We start from the raw sequence: 19,436 nt of genomic DNA, 5'->3' as shown, positions 1-19,436 counted from the left end.
CCACCAAAGAAACAGAGACAGTCAATTGCAGAAAATGTTACGTTTTCTGTATGAATGCCAGGTGGGATACATATGCTTGAAGTGCAAGCAGACTTCCATTCTGAAAGAAAAAGTAAAGGGTCTGAAGCAGCAGGAGAAGCTGAATCAGTTCACAAAGGGAGGCACTGTTATGAGAGACCCAGCCACTTGAGACCAAGGATGGGATGGATATAGTGAAGTCTGAAGGTAGACAGACAACAAGAAAGAAGAGAAGGGAAACAATATAGAGCTGTTCAACGTAATCACCAGCGACAAACCCTCTGGCCTTCATGAATTAGGAAATAAATAGACTAAAAGGAGACTGAGGACAGTCAGTCTCCTGAGTAATGATTGAAAGGGAGCCACCAGAAACAAGAGTCATGAGTCAACCTGGCAAATGATTGTTCTGAAAATATGGTCCAGGCCATCTACAACTCAAATAGTCATTTTTTAATATGCTGGATCCTTGGAGTCAGAAAAAGGAATATGACAAGACGGGCAAAAGAGAACCTAAATAATGGAAATGAATATCCACTTATTGCAGTCCACATGGGAGTAAATGAGAAACGGGCTAATAGTTCTATAGAATCAAGGATGACTTAGAGGCATGGAAATAGAACTGATGGCAGCAATACAGCTGAGCATCTCAGAGAGTCTTCCCGTGCTGCATGCGAGTGTGAAGAAGGGAGAAAACTGATTCTGGAGATTAGTCAATGAGTACTAGCTAATGGAACAAAGAAGGAGCTTGTTTTTATGGCGCATTACAAGGCTTTCTTTGATGTGAGGGGACTGTCTGCAATAGATCTCCATTTCATCAGAAGAATTAATAAGCATATGGATTTAAAACTGAGCTTGCTAGGTAGATTTTTTAAGCTAGATTGGTGGGTATATGATTCTGATGTGAAAATGAGGAAGGATGGAAATGATCTACAGACACATATATAACAACAGACATAACGATTTATGTACTATATAAGGAATATGGGAAATAAATAAGAACTGGAAGTGATACAATTATCAAAACTAGGTATTATTATTGATGGGTACCTTGAGGAAGAGGTGAAGTAGCACTTTGGGCCTGATCCTGAGAGGTGCTGAGCACTCTCAGCTTTGATTGATATGAGGGAGTTGAGAATGATCAGACCCCATAATATGTTTCAGAAGCATTCACAAAACCAATGTGATGCAATTTAATAATGAATAACAGTGAAATACTAGTGTGTGGATACAGGAAATAAAAATCAAGAGGCTACAGCAAGCATCTGGTACAGACACCGAGGACCAGTGGAGTATAAGAACAATAAGCAGCATAAATCATAAATCTTGCCAGAAGAGCTTGAGTGCTTTTTTGATAGAAATACAAAATTAGCGGATGAAAGGAACACAGTGGATGTAATATATTTGGATTTCAGTAAAGTATTTGATACTGTATTTTGCAATCTTATTTGAAAAATTAATGCAAATTGGCTTGGATAGAAACAATGTCATGTGGATTGAAAATTATCTGAAAGACCATCAACAAAAGGTGTTGATAAATGGCAACATATTGAACTACAGGAAGTGTCTATTGTCTTCCATAGCGATCTGTGTTATGTCTGGCCTTATTAAACTTAATTTTTGATCTGGAAGAGGGGGAGCAAAAAGCATGTTAATTAAATTTACAGTTGATACAGTTGAAATTGGGAGATATGAACCACAATCAAGACAAAGAAGTAAAACAAAGAGACACAGAGATTAGAAATTTGGGAAACAAATTCAGTCAGAAATTTTTCAGTTTGGAAAAGATTACAGGCAGACATCTGGAGGAAAATAATCCAAAACACACATACCTAATAGGAGGAAGAAACTTGGGAAGCAGTAATGCTGAAAGAGACATAAGGGGCAGCAAAATAGACATAGTAGGCTATGGAGGTTAAAAAATCTAAACCAAAAATACCCACTAGTTTGAGCTGCCTGCTATAAAGGTATCACAGAGCAGGGAGTTAGTAATCTCTTTCTATATGGTTTATTGTGACCTCACTGAAATGTTGCATTCATTTTGCGTAATTACCAAAATATATTGACAAACTGCAGGAAGAAAAAAATAATCTAGGGTGGAGGAACTGGCTTTCATGGACAATTGAAGAGTTTAAATATTTTATTTTAGCTAAATAGTGACTGAGAACAATATATTGGTTTATAAGCATTTGAGTACACACAGCAAAGATGGGGAAGTGAGTAGAACCATGAAATTAACAAACTGGAAAATTATGGCTATATATTGTGGTAAACTTTCTCACAGTTAGGTGGCTCAATCAGCAGAATAGCCTTCAAAGAGAAGTGGTGGGACTCATAAAACTGTAATAAATAAAAACCTTAGAGACAGTGCAGTAAGGAATGATCCTGCATCAGAATGAGCATGCCCAAGGGCTTGTCTGTATGGGGACATCCATGAAAACTAATCTGAATTAACTAAAGGTGTGAATTTGAAGTGGATTAGTTAAACCACATTAAATCCCTGTTGTTCAGAAATAAAATGACCCTAATTTGGTTTAGTTTAAATAATTTTCAAAGTAATTAAACTGAAGTAACACCACTTTAGTTCTGCAGGAGGGTGTTCACACTGAAATGTAATATGGTTTAACAAATTCACTTGCAATTCACACCTGAAATTAATTCAGATTAATTTTCCTGGATGCACTCACTTTTTAAAATAATGGCCTTACAGAATAACAGACCTGTAAGCAATAAAACACCATGAATATACAAATAGCAAGTAATGCCAGACAAACCTGATTTTTTAAAATAATACATGCAAATGAAGAATTAGAGTTCAGTAAACAATGTATAGCAGAATTCCCTTAGTGAATTTGGACATAGTGAAACCTAAGTTAAGTACAGTGACAATCCCGAATTGCTGCAATCCATTATAAAAAGCAAATTATCACTCTGATTATAGTGAAGCATTACTTATAGTAAGGCTGTTCTGCGGGGGGAAATTACTGGTACTTTACTTAAATTGGTCCGCCCTATATCTGGACTTTAATACAGCATTTGATACATTGTGTCATGAAATATTACTAGTGAAACAAGAATAAAATTGCCTTGGATAAGAACACTATCAAATGGACCGAAAATTGGCTGAAGGACATGAATATATGCTATGAATTGAGTTGAAAAATATTGTCCAGTATTACACTGCAAATTTGGCTATATTTAATATCTTCGTTAATGACCTGGAAGGAAGAGTGCATGGCACATTACTTAAATTAACAAATATGAAAGTGGGAGGTATATTACTATACAAATGCCAGAGAGGACAAACAAATGAACAAAAAGATTTGGAGAGATCAGAAATATGTGCAATAACAAAATGAGTTAAATATTTTTTGAGGAAAATGGAATATGGAACTCAGGGATTAAATGGGAAGGATTTAAATGGTAAATAGTAATACCAAAAAGACAGTAGCTCAGATCTTGAAGTAATAAGCACTATAGAAATGTCTGATAACTATAAATACAATAATGTTAGGGTAGTAAACTATATAGGAGCTTGTCATATATTGGGGGGGGGAAGCCAATGTGATTTTGGCTGAACACTTGAAAGATTTGCATCAAAGACCCTAAAGATGGTGATCCCTCTTATTGCAACACTAAAGGTGCCACATCTAGAACAGTACATGCATGTTTGGGCACCTCACAGTCAGAAAAAAATGTCAACATTTTGAGGGTAATTCTGAAAATAACAGTGAAAGAACATTTGGTTAGTTATAAAAATATTTTATCTACAGTCTAAGTAGACAATAAATTGCATATAAAGTCTCATTTGACTGACATACAGTAAACTCCTCTGTAGTCTAGACATGAACTCAGCCAAGCTCAGTTTCAAGATGAGTACAATACATGTCTTACGGAGTCTGAGGATTTGTATTAAATCAGATTGTTCATGGCAAATATAGTAGCTTCGAAGGGAATATGAGAGTGTTCAAGAGGAGGCTAAACATTTCCACAGAAAGTGGAATAGAATTTTTTTCACACAACTTTTTGCTAGATTGTTATTGACATGTCTAAAAGCAGATCTTTACAACGTGATATGTGGAAAAAGAAAAAGACCACTTTAAACTGCAGCAGATTTGTTGAGGCTGTTCTGGAGCTTTCAGAAGAACTAAGCTAAATCACTGCATTTTTCCAGATACTTTATATTAGATTACTATAGTATCTGTGAGCCCTCCTTTGCACAGTGATGATATTCTCCAGACCTGCGACTAACTGCGCATTTGTGAATTCTAGTACTGTTTGCATTAGTCTTACAAGTTTTTTTCTGGCACAGATAATTGTGCAAATTTAAACTTATTTTGTTCACGTTTGAAATTCTTTCCATGAACATTTGTAGGAGTAAACTCAGGTACTCTAATCTTTGTGGAAAGTGCATACAAGACGTTTGAGCACAAATGAAGCTAATTCATTTTAAAATGCAAGTGGATATTTCCAGATCATATCTTTTGGTAACATTAACAAGTCATGGGGACCAGATGGCATTCACCCAAGAGTTCTGAAAGAACTCAAATGTGAAGTTGCGGACCTATTAACTAAGGTGTGTAACCTGTCCTTTAAATCGGCTTCAGTACCCAATGACTGGAAGTTAGCTAATGTAATGCCAATATTTAAAAAGAGCTCTAGAGGTGATCCCAGCAATTACAGACCGGTAAGTCTGACGTCGGTAGCGGGCAAATTAGTCGAAACAATAGTTAAAAATAAAATTGTCAGACACAGAAAAACACAAACTGTTGAGCAATAGTCAACATGGTTTCTGTAAAGGGAAATCATGTCTTACTAATCTATTAGAGTTCTTTGAAGGGGTCAACAAACATGTGGACAAGGGGGATCTGGTGGACATAGTGTACTTAGATTTCCAGAAAGCCTTTGACAAGGTCGCTCACCAAAGGCTCTTACGTAAATTAAGCTGTCATGGGATAAAAGGGAAGGTCCTTTCATGGATTGAGAACTGGTTAAAAGACAGGGAACAAAGGGTAGGAATAAATGGTAAATTCTCAGAATGGAGAGGAGTAACTAGTGGTGTTCCCCAAGGGTCAGTCCTAGGACCAATCCTATTCAATTTATTCATAAATGATCTGGAGAAAGGGGTAAACAGTGAGGTGGCAAATTTCACTCATGTAACTGTTGATTTTAGTGGAGTTATACAGGCATAACACTGGAGTAATGCAGCCCCATAAGACACAACTTGAACTCCTTACTTATGCAAAACTGCTATTGACTGTTTCTGGGATAAGGACTTCAAGGCCCTAAGTGTCAGAAGATATATGTACAGACTCTTATCAGAAAATCAATCACACTATTCCACTTAATAAAATTTGAATCTTCCCCATTATATTTTCTCCAAAATATCTTTTTTTGCCCTTATGCTAACTATGATGAGAAGGGATAAATCCATTTACAGAAGGGATACTGTATGCTCTGCAAATGAATTTCCCCTCAGCTATCAAGTTATCGTCAGAGGTGGTTTATCTCGGAGAATGAAAGTTTAAATAGGAAATTAAGCACTCAGAGTGACTTTAGAAATTCTTTGCATCATTTTGCCCTTAATGTCACACTTCACCAGACACACTTTGAAGTGCAGTGAATCATACTTTAAACAAGCAGACTTTAATATAATGACAGCAGATAATTCAGTAGAGGAGAATAATAACTGTTAGCAGTCTTAACTTCTCCTTTACAGTATTATCTCCTAGGTGCGTAACAGAACCAATGGACAATTTATAAAGTGCATATGCTGTTTTTATAGATTGGAACTTGGGATCCAGCAAGTGGCCTTAACATGACAGAGAATCAGAAAGGAAAACCAGCAAACATCACAGACTCCCTATCCAATCGCTCTTTAATTGTTACTACCATCTTGGTAAGTAATTATATTTGCATTCCTTTTCTGGAACTATGGATGTACATGAAAGTGGATAGAAAAGGCTGTACTAATTACATTGGTAATGAACAGTATGTCATGTATTTTACAGTTATTTATCAATTACTGTGTAATGAATGAGCTACAGTGTTAATTTAGTCACGGATTTTTATTCTTGTCTAAGTTGATGTAAATTTACTCTCACTTTAGTGCTATCTCATTTAATAACTTAGGTTTGCTTATTATTGGCTAAAAAATATCTGGACAAAACAAATCAATCTAGACATTTTTAAAGTCATATTTAGAAAAAAAAATGTGGTGATTCAAATGAACTTGAAAGATGATTAGGCCACTGACTCAAATTCAGAACATTTCCACTACTTTTATCGGCCAGATAATGCTGTAAGGTTTTATTGTCACAAACAGTAGCAAGTGTTTTCAGTCTTTTTCATTGCAATTATCATGAAAATTTTAAGTAAGCCTCCTTTTTAATCATATGAAAGGATTTTTATTCTTAGCAATTATTTTAAATTAAATGAACAATTTTCCTCAAAGTTATTTTCATCTTCATTACTAAATTAATACCAATGAGCCAGCTATTTTAACTTTCTTGTATGTATATTTTAATGATAACCCAAGTTAATATTCAGTAATATCTGTACTGTTGTTTTAAACCAGTAATTTTAATTTTAACCCCAAAGAAGCTCTGAAAGTGTTTATGCTACTTGACTCCCATCATTCTGCAATTACAGGTATCAGAATGCAACATACTATTCCTTTTATTGAACTAACTTCTGTTGGTGAAAAAGCCTCACAGAGCTCTTCTTCAATTCTGGGAAATGGTACTCTCAGAGAATCACAGCTAAATGCAAAGTGGAAAAGATTGTTTAGCATAAGTAGTTAGCAGAGAGATGCCTGCTTCTGATGATTTGCTGGCAGAGGCTGCGGGTTGTTTGAAGACCAGAAGTGGGAGTTCATTGCTTTCACTTCTGGGCTTCAAATAACCCACCCAACCTCTCCAAGTTCATCATCAGAAGCAAGCTCCCCACAGACCGGGACATACCATCTCAAAACGTTACCAGATCCTGCCAGAACAGATAATAATATATAATATATATGATGATGATATAAGACAAAAACATCTTATTATCTGAGGATGAACACTTTTCACAAAGCAATCACTCCTATCTAATCAGTCCTGAGCCTTGTAGGACATTTGCACAACACTTTCAAACGATGAGCGTGAGCGCTTAAATTCATAATTCTGCTAGACACTAAAAATCATGGCCTGAACAGAGACATTGAGTTTATGGCTTATTAAACCAATCTGAAACCCACTAACCCCATTTTTTTTATGACTGCAGGGGTATTAATGGGCCACTCCACTTGGAATGTGTACTAACTACTTATGCTAAACAATCTGTTCCACTTGGCTTTTAGCTGTGACACTGGGAGCATCTTTTTCAGACCTGAAGAAGAGCTTTGTGTGGCTTGAAAGCTTGTCTCTCTCACCAACAGAAATTCGTCCAATAAAAGATATTAGTTTATTACCTCACCTACATTGTCTAATATTTTGGGCCCAACATGGCTGCAACTATATTGCATGCACACTATTCCTCTAATTCTGCAGTCCAGTGAGAAGGATGATTCTGTGCCTGTATCTGAACTAACATTCAGACACTGCTGGCAACTTAGGTTTATTTTAAAATTTCAAACTGGATTTTTATAGGTTAATAGAATTTTAAAGCCAAAAGGGACCATTGTGCTCATCTAGTCTGGCCACTTTGCATAACACAAGCCATAGAAGTTTACCTAATAATTTTTGCATCTTGCTCAAAAACCTGTTTGAACTATAGCATATGTATTAGAAAAATATCCATTCTTGATGTAAAGACTCCAAGTGATGGGGACTCAACCAACATGCCTTGGGAACCTGTTCCAATGGTTAAATATTCTTAGTTAAAATATGCAATTTATTTCCAATTTGAATATAGCTAACTTCAACCTCCAGCCATTAGATATTTTTAGAACAGAGGTCGGCAACCTCTGGCATGCAGCTCACCATGGTAAGCACCCTGGCGGGTCGGGCCAGTTTGTTTACCTGCCGGGGAAGCGCTGTGGGCCGAGGGATGTACTGGCCGCAGCTTCCCGCCGCCCCCATTGGCCTGGGACAGCGAACCGCGGCCAATGGGAGCCGCGACCGGATGAACCTGCCAACCTGGCAGGTAAACAAACTGGCCCGGCCCACCAGGGTGCTTACCATGGCGAGCTGCATGCCAGAGGTTGCCAACCCCTGTTTTAGAACTTTGACTGCTATATTTAAAAGAACCTGCAATATCATCATCTTCCTGTATAAGTAATTACAGACCATGATCACATCATCTCTTATGTTCCTTCTTCATAAGCTTTAGACTGAACTCTGTAGTCTCTTATTGTAAGATGTGTTTTCTAGAATCATTCTTTCACTTCTTCCCTAAGCCCTCTCCAAGTTTTCAACATCCTTTTTTAAAAACATGCACTCCAAAAATGGATGAGGTATTCCGGTAATGGTCTCACTAATGGCATATACTAAGGTAATAATGCTCTCCTCCCTGCTCACCCCCAACACTTCGTTTACATCCATTTTAGCTTTTTTTGCCACCATGTCACACTGGGAGCTCGTGTTCAACTGGCTATCAACAATGTTTCCAAAATCCTTTCCAGAGTTTCTGTTTTCCAGAAAATATAATACCCAGTTCAATTAGTATGGCCAACGTTCTTTGTTCTTAGATGATGTCCATGCATTTGGCAGTGTTAAAAGTCCTGTTGTTTAATTGCATCCATTGTACCAAGCAATCCAGATTGCTCTGTATCAGTGACCTGGCCTCTTCATTATTCACTACCCAACCAATCTTTGAATCACCTGCCAACTTCATCAATAATTATTTTATATTTTCTTCCAGATCAGTGATAACTATATTGGTCCAAGAACCAAACCCTGCAGGACCCCATTAGAAACATTCCCTCTAACTGGGGATTCTCCATTAACAATTATATTTTGAGATCTATTGGTTAGCAAGAACATAAGAAAGGCCATACTGGGTCAGACCAAAGGTACATCCAGCCCAGTATCCTGTCTACCGACAGTGGCCAATACCAGGTGCCCCAGAGGGAGTGAACCTAACAGGTAATGATCAAGTGATCTCTCTCCTGCCATCCATCTCCATCCTCTGACAAACAGAGACTGGGGACACCATTCCTTACCCATCCTGGCTAATAGCCATTAATGGACTTAACCTTCATGAATTTATCTAGTTCTCTTTTTAAACCCTGTTATAGTCCTAACCTTCACAACCTCTTCAGGCAAGGAATTCCACAGGTTGACTATGTGCTGTGTGAAGAGCTTCCTTTTATTTGTTTTAAACCTGCTGCCCATTAATTTCATTTGGTGGCCCCATGTTCCTATATTATGGAACAAGAAAATAAATAACTCTTGCTTATTCACTTTCTCCACACCACTCATGATTTTATATACCTCTATCATATCCCTCCTTAGTCTCCTCTTTTCCAAGATGAAAAGTCCTAGCCTCTTTAATCTCTTCTCATATGGGATCCATTCCAAACCCCTAATCATTTTTTGCCCTTCTCTGAACCTTTTCTAATGCCAGAATATCTTTTTTTTGAAAGAGGAGATTATATCTGTATACAATATTCAAGATGCGGGCGTACCATGGATTTATATAAGGGCAATAAGATACTCTCTGTCTTATTCTCTATCCCTTTTTTAATGATTCCTAACATCCTGTTTGCTTTTTTGACTGCTGCTTCACACTGCGTGGACGTCTTCAGAGAACTATCTATGATGACTCCAAGATCTCTTTCCTGATTAGTTGTAGCTAAATTAGTCCCCATCATATTGTATGTATAGTTGGCGTAATTTTTTCCAATGTGCATTACTTTACATTTATCCACATTAAATTTCATTTGCCATTTTGTTGCCCAATCACTTAGTTTTGTGAGATCTTTTTGAAGTTCTTCACAGTCTGCTGTGATCTTAACAACCTTGAGCTGTTTAGTATCATCTGCAAACTTTGCCACCTCACTGTTTACCCCTTTCTCCAGATCATTTATGAATAAATTGAATAGGATTGGTCCTAGGATTGACCCTTGGGGAACACCACTAGTTACCCCTCTCCATTCTGAGAATTTACCATTTATTCCTACCCTTTGTTCCCTGTCTTTTAACCAGTTCTCAATCCACGAAAGGACCTTCCCTTTTATCCCATGACAACTTAATTTACATAAGAGCCTTTGGTGAGGGACCTTTTCAAAGGCTTTCTGGAAATCTAAGTACACTATGTCCACCGGATCCCCCTTATCCACATGTTTGTTTGACCCCTTCAAAGAACTCTAATAGATTAGTAAGACATGATTTTCCTTTACAGAAACCATGTTGACTTTTGCCCAACAATTTATGTTCATATATGTGTCTGACAATTTTATTCTTTACTATTGTTTTAACTAATTTGCCTGGTACCGATGTTAGACTTACGGGTCTGTAATTGCCGGGATCACCTCTAGAGCCCTTTTTAAATATTGGCGTTACATTAGCTATCTTCCAGTCACTGGGTACAGAAACTGATTTAAAGGACAGGTTACAAACCATAGTTAATAGTTCTGCAATTTCACATTTGAGTTCTTTCAGAACTGTTGGGTGAATGCCATCTGGTCCCGGTGACTTGTTACTGTTAAGTTTATCAATTAATTCTCAAACCTCCTCAAGTGACATTTCAATCTTGACAATTCCTCAGATTTGTCACCTACAAAAGGCAGCTCAGGTTTGGGAATCTCCCTAACATCTTCAGCTGTTAAGACTGAAGCAAAGAATCCATTTAGTTTCTCCGCAATTACTTTATTGTCTTTAAGTGCTCCTTTTGTATCTTGATCGTCCAGGGTCCCCACTGGTTGTTTAGCAGGCTTTCTGCTTCTGATGTACTTAAAAATATTTTGTTATTACCTTTTGACTTTTTGGCTAGCTGTTCTTCAAACTCCTTTTTTGGCTTTTCTTATTACATTTTTACACTTAATTTGACAGTGTTTATGATCCTTTCTATTTACCTCACTAGGATTTGACTTCCACTTTTTAAAAGATGCCTTTTTATCTCACACTGCTTCTTTAACTTGGTTATTAAGCCATGGTGGCTCCTTTTTAGTTCTTTTACTGTGTTTTTTAATTTGGGGTATACATTTAAGTTGGGCCTTCATTATGGTATCTTTGAAAAGTGTCCATGCAGCTTTCAGGGATTTCACTCTAGTCACTGTACCTTTTAATTTCTGTTTAACTAACCTCCTCATTTTTGCATAGTTGCCCTTTCTGAAATTAAATGCCACAGTGTGGTCGGCTGAGGTGTTCTTCCCACCACAGGAATGTAAAATGTTATTATATTATGGTCACTATTTCCAAGCGGTTCTGCTATAGTTACCTCTTGGACCAGATCCCATGCTCCACTCAGGACTAAATCAAGAATTGCCTCTCCCCTTGTGGGTTCCTGTACCAGCTGCTCCAAGAAGCAGTCATTTAAAGTATCAAGAAATTTTGTCTCTGCATTTCGTCCTGAGATGACATGTACCCAGTCAATATGGGGATAATTGAAATCCCCCACTATTACTGAGTTCTTTATTTTGATAGCCTCTCTAATCTCCCTTATCATTTCATCATCACTATCACTGTCCTGGTTAGGTGGTCGATAATAGATCCCTACTGTTATATTCTTATTAGAGCATGAAATTACTATCCATAGAGATTCTATGGAACATGTGGATTCATTTAAGATTTTTATTTCATTTGAGTCTACATTTTCTTTCACATATAGTCCCCCCCCACCCCGCACGACCTGTTCTGTCCTTCCGATATGTTTTGTACCCTGCAATGATTGTGTCCCATTGATTGTCCTCACTCCACCAGGTTTCTGTTATGCCTATTATATCAATATCCTCCTTTAACATGAGACACTCTAGTTCACCCATCTGATTATTTAGACTTCTAGCATTTGTGTACAAGCACTTTAAAAATGTGTCACTGTTTATTTGTCTGTCCTTTTCTGATGTGTCAGATTCTTTTTTTATGATCTGGCCCATACTTTATCCTCTTCCATCCTCTCCTCCTGACTAAAACATAGAGACTCTATCAATAGACTCTCCTCTAAGAGAAGTCTCTGTCTGATCCACGTGCTCCTCTGCAGCAATCGGCTTTCCCCCATCTCTTAGTTTAAAAACTGCTCTGCAAACTTTTTAATGTTAAGTGCCAGCAGTCTGGATACACTTTGGTTTAGGTGGAGCCCATCCTTCCTGTATAGGCTCCCCCATCCCAAAAGTTTCCCCAGTTCCTAATAAATCTAACCCCCTCCTCTCTACACCACCGTCTCATCCATGCATTGAGACTCTGAAGCTCTGCCTGCCTACCTGGCCCTGCGCGTGGAACTGGAAGCATTTCTGAGAATGTCGCCATAGAGGTCCTGGATTTCAGTCCCTTTTCTAGCAGCCTAAATTTGGCTTCCAGGACGTCTCTCCTACCCTTCCCTATGTCATTGGTACCTATATGTACCACGGCCACCGGCTCCTCCCCAGCACTACACATAAGCACTACACTACACACTATCTAGATGCCTCAAGAGATCCGCAACCTTCACAGCAGGAAGGCAAGTCACAATACGGTTCTCCCATTCACCACAAACCCAGCTATCTATGTTTCTAATGATCGAATCTCCCATTACTAGCACATGCCTTTTCCTAATGACTGGAGTTCCCTACCCCGGAGAGGTAACTTCAGTGCGAGAGGATACCCCAACATCATCTGGAAGGAGGGTCCCAACTATGGGAAGGTTTCCCTCTGCTTCCATTGACTGCTCTCCTTCCCTGAGTCTTTCATCCTCCTTAACAGCGCAGAGTCTGTCTGACCAGAGAGTTTTACAGTGTCCCGGAAAGCCTCATCAACATACCTCTCTGCCTCCCTTAGCTCCTCCAGTTCCGCCACCCTTGCCTCCAAAGCCCGTACATGGTCTCTGAGGGCCAGGAACTCCTTGCACCAAATGCACACCTATGTCACCTGCACACAGGGCAGGTAATCATGCATGCTACACTGAGCGCAGTAAACAGGATAGCCCCCATTCTGCTGCTGGGTTTCAGCCTGCATTCTCTCCTACAGTTACCTAGGTTAATGATAGGGTTTTTGTTTAAATCAAGAAGTTTTGATTATAGTTTAGCAAAATTTTAATCAATTTAGCATATGTGTCATATTGATTTAGTATAGTGGTAATAATTTTAGTCAGAATGCTGGCTTTGCAAAAAGGTAAAATCCATTGGTGCAACTAGTGGCTTTGCCTGTATATCCCAGAGGTGTGCATTGGAATGGCCACATAAGTTTGTAATTGAGGCAAATTCCCAGCGTAGACAAGAACTACATTTTCTTAAGGATAATTTTTGGTTGCTAGTTGTGTAGACATCTGTCCTCATCCCACACTTCCAGATGGAATGCATAATTAAGAAAAGAAATCGGAGGATATTCAAATGGGTGTTACTAGCTGCTCATTTGTAGTGCAGTAATTGCCTTTTTACACCTCAATTACTGTTTGCTGAAGGCTTGGGTAACTAATAACTCTTGTTAACTGAAAACAAAAGAAATGGGGAGGGAGGTGCTCAAAATAATTAAAGGTCCAAAAGCCTCTTGTGCATCTATTAATATATAAGTAGGGTTGGGAAGATTATATTTTTATCAGTAAAAGTTGGTAAATGTTGACTTCACCATACACACAAACTGAGAAAAAAGATTTCCATTGATAATCAAAATTTACAGGTAGGCAAAGTAAGAAAAATGCTGCTTTATAATTATTATAGTTTGATTGAGGGATATTTACTTTGTATATTTTGACATGTGATGTAGACATTTTTGTGTTTTAGTGTTTTGCAAAGCTTTAACATTTAATGTCAATGTCTATTGTTATTAAATAATTATTGTCTGTCCCCCTCCCATAGTTTCCCACAACTCTGAAGATTTAAATTGATAAAAATCAGAAACCCAGAATTTTGTGCAACTGTGAAAATTTAAATGAATACAAATAAAAAATGCCTACAAATAAATGTCAATATTATTCAACAAAATTATAACAAATTGAATTCTGCCAAGTGTCTAAATATGGAGGCTTGTTTTGAATGCACAGAGAGTAGGTGTGGTGCCTTGCATTTGTGGCATCATTTCTTTGTGTTTAATAAATATATTTTCATGTAAGAAACATATTATTATCTCTGTTCTCCGGACAGTCAAGATAGTGGGCAGGAGATTTTTTTTCTCTTTTTATTTCACTATATTATACTAGTGAAGTTTCAGCTATCCAGCCCACTGTAAAAGACTGCATGTGTGGAACAAAGCTGTCAAAAATAATGGAGAAGTTAAAGTCACAGAGGAGAGTACTAGCCAGTTATAGCTTTAGGGATCCCTCCAAAAGTGTCTGCAGCAGGTTCTGTAATAGCAACCAACCTAATTTAGAGGCCCATGTTTGTTGTGCTGCTACTCCTGTTAATCTTTCTGCTTTATCCAGTGTCACTAGGGTACCATCAAGGAAGAATTTAGCCCGTGAAGGGCAGCATGGTATCAGTGCTGGCTGCTAACTGGGGAAAACAAAGATAGTGTGGAAATCTACACAGCTGGCATGCCAGATGTATGCCATTGCTGATCCATCTGTAACACATGGTATATGCCAGCCACTTTGCTAGATACTACATGGATAGGCAGGGAATCTGTGAGAGAGAATCTCCAATGTAACTACTGAAATGCAAAGACATAGCATGGAAAACATAGTTTTCGCTTTATTTCTGCACTTTTATTTCCTTTCTTGCATTTTAAAATATTGTTAGAAAAGACCACTTGGCTCAATAACCCTGACAGCATGGATTTTGCAGTAGGGCTAATACCTCATTTAAATCAGCCCCAGTACTGTCCTGTGTATGTATTATGTACATGGATGATACCTTAGTTATTTTCCTTGGCTGTCTGGTCTGCTTGGCAAGAGCTGTTATTTTTAAGAACATTATTTCTGCTCGTTTCACTACCATCTAAAGTTCCAGACAGTGCTCTGCTTTCCTTTTATATAGTAAAGGTGGTAGCAGGTGGTTTAAAGATTGTAACTCGGTCCTGCCTCCTACCTTGTCTTATGTAGATGACTTTATATGCCCAGAGAAAAAATAAACAAACTGTTGTTTCATAGATTCTAAGGCAATCTGCATAGCACAGGCCACTGGAAGCAAAGGCTGCCAGGAACTTTCAGGTATATCAGCACTGCAGGTAGGAGTGAGTCTCCCAGCCCATGAAGAGAAACTCATAGCTCAAGCTATCATGCTAAGAATAGCAGCGTGGACATTGCAGTGTAGACATAGCCAAACTGTCCAATGTAAGTCCAGGGTTAGTAGAACTTGAGTAGCAGACCCTGAATTTGTTAACCTAACTTGAGCATCTGTACTCATTTACAACCCCAGAATAGAATTGTAGAATCCTGGGTCCTAATCTGGGGCTCCAAGGTCTACACTTCATTATGGAGGCCCTCTCCTATCCCAGTCTTCCTAGCACCATCCCAAAATGTAGCCGCACTAGACCTTTTGTTCATGGTGCGGTGTGGGAAAACTTGATTGTCCACCAAACCTGATTGTCCAAAGGACATAGTCAGCCCATGGGATTGTGGGAAACTTTTGGCAGACTCCAGAGCACAAGTCAGGGCTACAGCTACACTGCTGGGTCCCAGCATGACTCAGGTTCAAACACTTCACCCCCATGAAGTCCTGAGACTCTGGGTTAGCACAATTTGTTTGTAGACAGAAGGGGGGGGGGGGGTTAGACCTGAGCCTGAGTTTGAACCTTGAGTTTACGTTGCAGAGTAGACATACACTATGGGTCTGAGTTTGGGTGGCTAGCCTGAGTCTTCGCTGGAGCTGCAATCTTCACATTGCTATTTTCAGCATGCTATCTCAAGCCCTGCAAGCATGAGTCTGGCTACCTCAGTTGGGAGTCATTCTCACAGCTGCAGTGGAGAGTACTCCAGAGCCAGGTCTTCCATGCTCCTGGGCTGCTCATCTTCTTACCTGATGGACTACCTGAGCTCCAAGAAGCTTGGAGAGCCTTGGGAACCTTTCAAAAAAGGTCTAAACTAAATGTCAGTATTCTTGTTCTGTGGAAGTATTGAGATTTTGGGGTTTGACCCATTCTGGAATGTTTGTAGTGTTGTGCGGTATGGTTTTTGTTTGGTTTTTTGTTTTGGAATTTCCCACTGAACGGAAATTCTAGTTTCTGGCCAGCTCTAGTTCTCATAAACCTTCTGAGAACTTCACAGTCTGTTGCTAAGGTCACCTCAAACATATTAAATGCCTTTGTTTGCATAATTTGTCCATGGACTGAGGGAACTCTGGAATTATGTGGCTTTGGCTTTGTACATGCATCTTGTATGTTTGTGACGCCTTATAATTAGGCCTCTGATGTGAAAGCTATCTAATGTTTGGTTCAACCTTTATGACAGTGATAGCTCCATAATGACATTTATTTATCTGTGCTGAGTGTCAAAGTATGACATCACTTGTATTTTTGAAATGCCCCCTATATTTTGAGTAATTGTTTTTCCAGCAACTGCATATAATTGGCAGGTGTAGTTTGCTGATGTGATAGAAACTATTGCACTTCATTCTACATGTTATAGGAGTGTGCAAATAAGTCTTTTAGCAAGAATAAAATACTTTATTTAGCTACTTTTCTTTTTTTCGCATTTTTAAAAAAAGCAACATTTGAATTTTAACATCGTTCTTCAATGTTAATATCTGTAACAAAAAAGCAATTAAAGATCAGGCTTTTTTTCTTAAAATAGGACAATTTTAGAATGAACACAGACCTTTTGTCAGGCAAATTTCCATTTTCCAAGAAGAAACAATCATTTTTACAAATTTGAATGTTTTCAACATTTTTTATTTTGCTTTTAATTTTAAACACCTAATATTTTCTTTAGTTTTACAGCATAGCTCCCAACCTGTGGAAGCCAGGTACGCATTATATGTATCCATGCAATATTCCATATGGAATTACATTAGGGATATATAAAACCGAGTTTTACAAGAATTTCTTCCACATTTGTGAGAAAAAGCATAATTATTTCATGTTCAAGAAACTGCAGGCTTATATTTAATGTCTGTTTTTTTCCTCTTTTATTCCATGATAGTGGTGCTGCATACTGAGGAAAGAGTTTTTTATCTAGCCTTCGCAGTTCATTTGCTGATCATTTATTTGTGTGGTCAAGCAACCTATTTTGAGAAATTGATGAATCAAGTAATATGTGATATCTTCTGGGTGTTTTAACCTTAGAAAATTGCTTGTATTGCCTTAAAAGATTAATTTATTCTAATTTAACATGGTGGTGTCTGTCAGGAAAGGTCTGGATCCCCCTTTTTTTTTCTAGCAGAAAAATTGTAGTCTTGACACTTACTCCATATATTATGGTGCTCAAAATGTGAAGAACTTGTGCTGAAAATGTCCCTTGTGCTGAGACCCAGCACAAGGGCTGTGTACCATGTAAGCCTTCAGAATAGGGTTTGAGTGTAACTTACATGGTGAACAGAGCTAGTGCTGACCCACTGGACACACACAAATGTCATCTATAATGCATATGTTCTATATTACTCTTAAAAAAGATATACACAAGGGTTGAAAGGAACCTGTGTGTATGAAGGAATGCACTGGCATTAGTACAGACTACAGTAGTTTGAAGTCAGTGCAACGAGATCAAAATATATGTTATTTTTCTCCAGTATATGCCTTCTAATAAAAGTCACTTGCTGAGCTAAAGGATCACATGAGCTTTGGGAGAAAGGATGTCCATGCAGTTAAGGCTCTGGATAGTGAATCAGAAGTGTTTGCTCTGATTTCCAGGTCTGTAACACACATACTAAAGGACATTGGACAAGCTATCCATGATCTCATTGGTGCCTCAGTCCCATCTCTGAAATGGAGATGATAATACTTTCCATTCCTCCTCACAGGAATGTTGTGGGGATCAGTTCGTTAACGACATATCATGTGGAGTCTGGAAGGGATATGTCCTGGATCTGATACTATTCAGTATTTACATTAATAACTTGGATAATGTAGTGGTGTGTATGCCTATAAAATTTGCAGATGACTCCAGGCAGGGCACTTTGGATTAGAATTCAAAATAATGTCGTCAAATTGGAGAATTGGTCTGAAATTAACAAGATGACATTCAGTGAAGACAAAACGTGAAGCAGTAGACCAGAAGAGGGCAACCTTTGGCACGCAGCCCATCAGGGTAATCCAGAGGTGGGCCACGAGACATTCTGTTTACGTTCACTGTCCACAGGCACACCTCCCCACAGCTCCCAGTGGCCGCAGTTCACTGTTCCTGGCCATGGCAGCTGCGGGAAGCAGCGCCCAGCAAATCCCTGAAGCCCGCACTACTTCCCACAGCTCCCATTGGCTGGGAACGGTGAACCGCGGCCAGTGGGAGCTGTGGGGGCCGGGCCTGTGGATGGTCAACGTAAATAAAATGTCTCACAGCCCACCACTGGATTACCCTGATGGGCCGTGTGCCGAAGGTTGCCAGCCCCTGTCATAGACTTAAGAAATAAAAATGAAATACACAACTACAAAATAGAGAGTAACTGGCTAGGCAGTAGTACTGCTGAAAAGGCTACAGAGCAGTGGTTTTCAACCTGTGATCCATGGACCCCTGCTGGTCCACACACTATGTCTAAGATTTCTAAAGAGGTCTGCACCTCCATTTGAAAATTTTAGGGGTCTACAAATTAAAAAAAAAAGAGTTGAAACCCCTTGCTATTGAGGTTATAATGGACCACAAATAGAATATGAGTCAACAGTGTGATTCAGTTGGTGAAAAGGTTAATATAATTCTGGGGAGTATTAACAGGAGTTTCCTATGTAAGACATAGGAAGTAATTGTCCCAATCGACTGGAATACTGTGTCCAATTATGGGCACCACATGTTAGTTAATATATGGACAAACTGGAGAGAGTCTAGAAAAGGGCAACACAAAAGGTAAAAATTTTAGAAAACCAGACCTATGAAGAAAGGTTAAAAACCTGGGCATGCTTAGTCTTGACAAAAGAAGACTGAGGGAAGATTTGACAACAATCGACAGATTTGTTAAGGACTGTTAAAAAAATGACGATGATTAATTGTTTTCCATGTCCACTGAAAGTAGGACAAGAAATAATGGGTTTAATCTGTAGCAAGGGATATTTGGGTTAGATACTAGGAGAAATCCTTCAACTGTAAGGATAGTTAACCACTGGAATAGGTTCTAGGAAAGATAGTGAAATCCCATCATTGGCGGGTTTTTAAAATAGGGTGGACAAACACCTGTCAGAGATGGTCCTGTCTCAGAACAGGGGTCTGAGGTGATGACCTCTTGACATCCCTTCCAACCCAACATTTCTATGATTACTGTTTGTGAAGACCACAGAAATAAGTGCCTCCAG

General features: G+C 38.6%; 1 protein-coding gene across 6 annotated transcripts in view; it reads left to right on the top strand.

The window, feature by feature from the left end:
- The window catches only part of GRIK2 (glutamate ionotropic receptor kainate type subunit 2), a 591,552-nt gene that overhangs the window by 312,654 nt on the left and 259,462 nt on the right, over positions 1 to 19,436 (top strand). For all 6 annotated transcript variants that reach the window (XR_005596176.1, XM_039530285.1, XM_039530290.1 and 3 more), the window contains exon 11: positions 5,801 to 5,914. Coding sequence is in view for 5 of the 6 variants with exons in the window: in XM_039530285.1 (XP_039386219.1) it covers positions 5,801 to 5,914 (114 nt within the window). In the remaining variant the exon portion in view is untranslated. The remainder of the gene's footprint in view (positions 1 to 5,800; positions 5,915 to 19,436) is intronic.

Source organism: Mauremys reevesii, linkage group 3, assembly GCF_016161935.1.
Source record: "Mauremys reevesii isolate NIE-2019 linkage group 3, ASM1616193v1, whole genome shotgun sequence".
Taxonomy (NCBI): Eukaryota; Metazoa; Chordata; order Testudines; family Geoemydidae; genus Mauremys; species Mauremys reevesii.
This window is presented reverse-complemented; position numbering and strand designations above follow the sequence as displayed.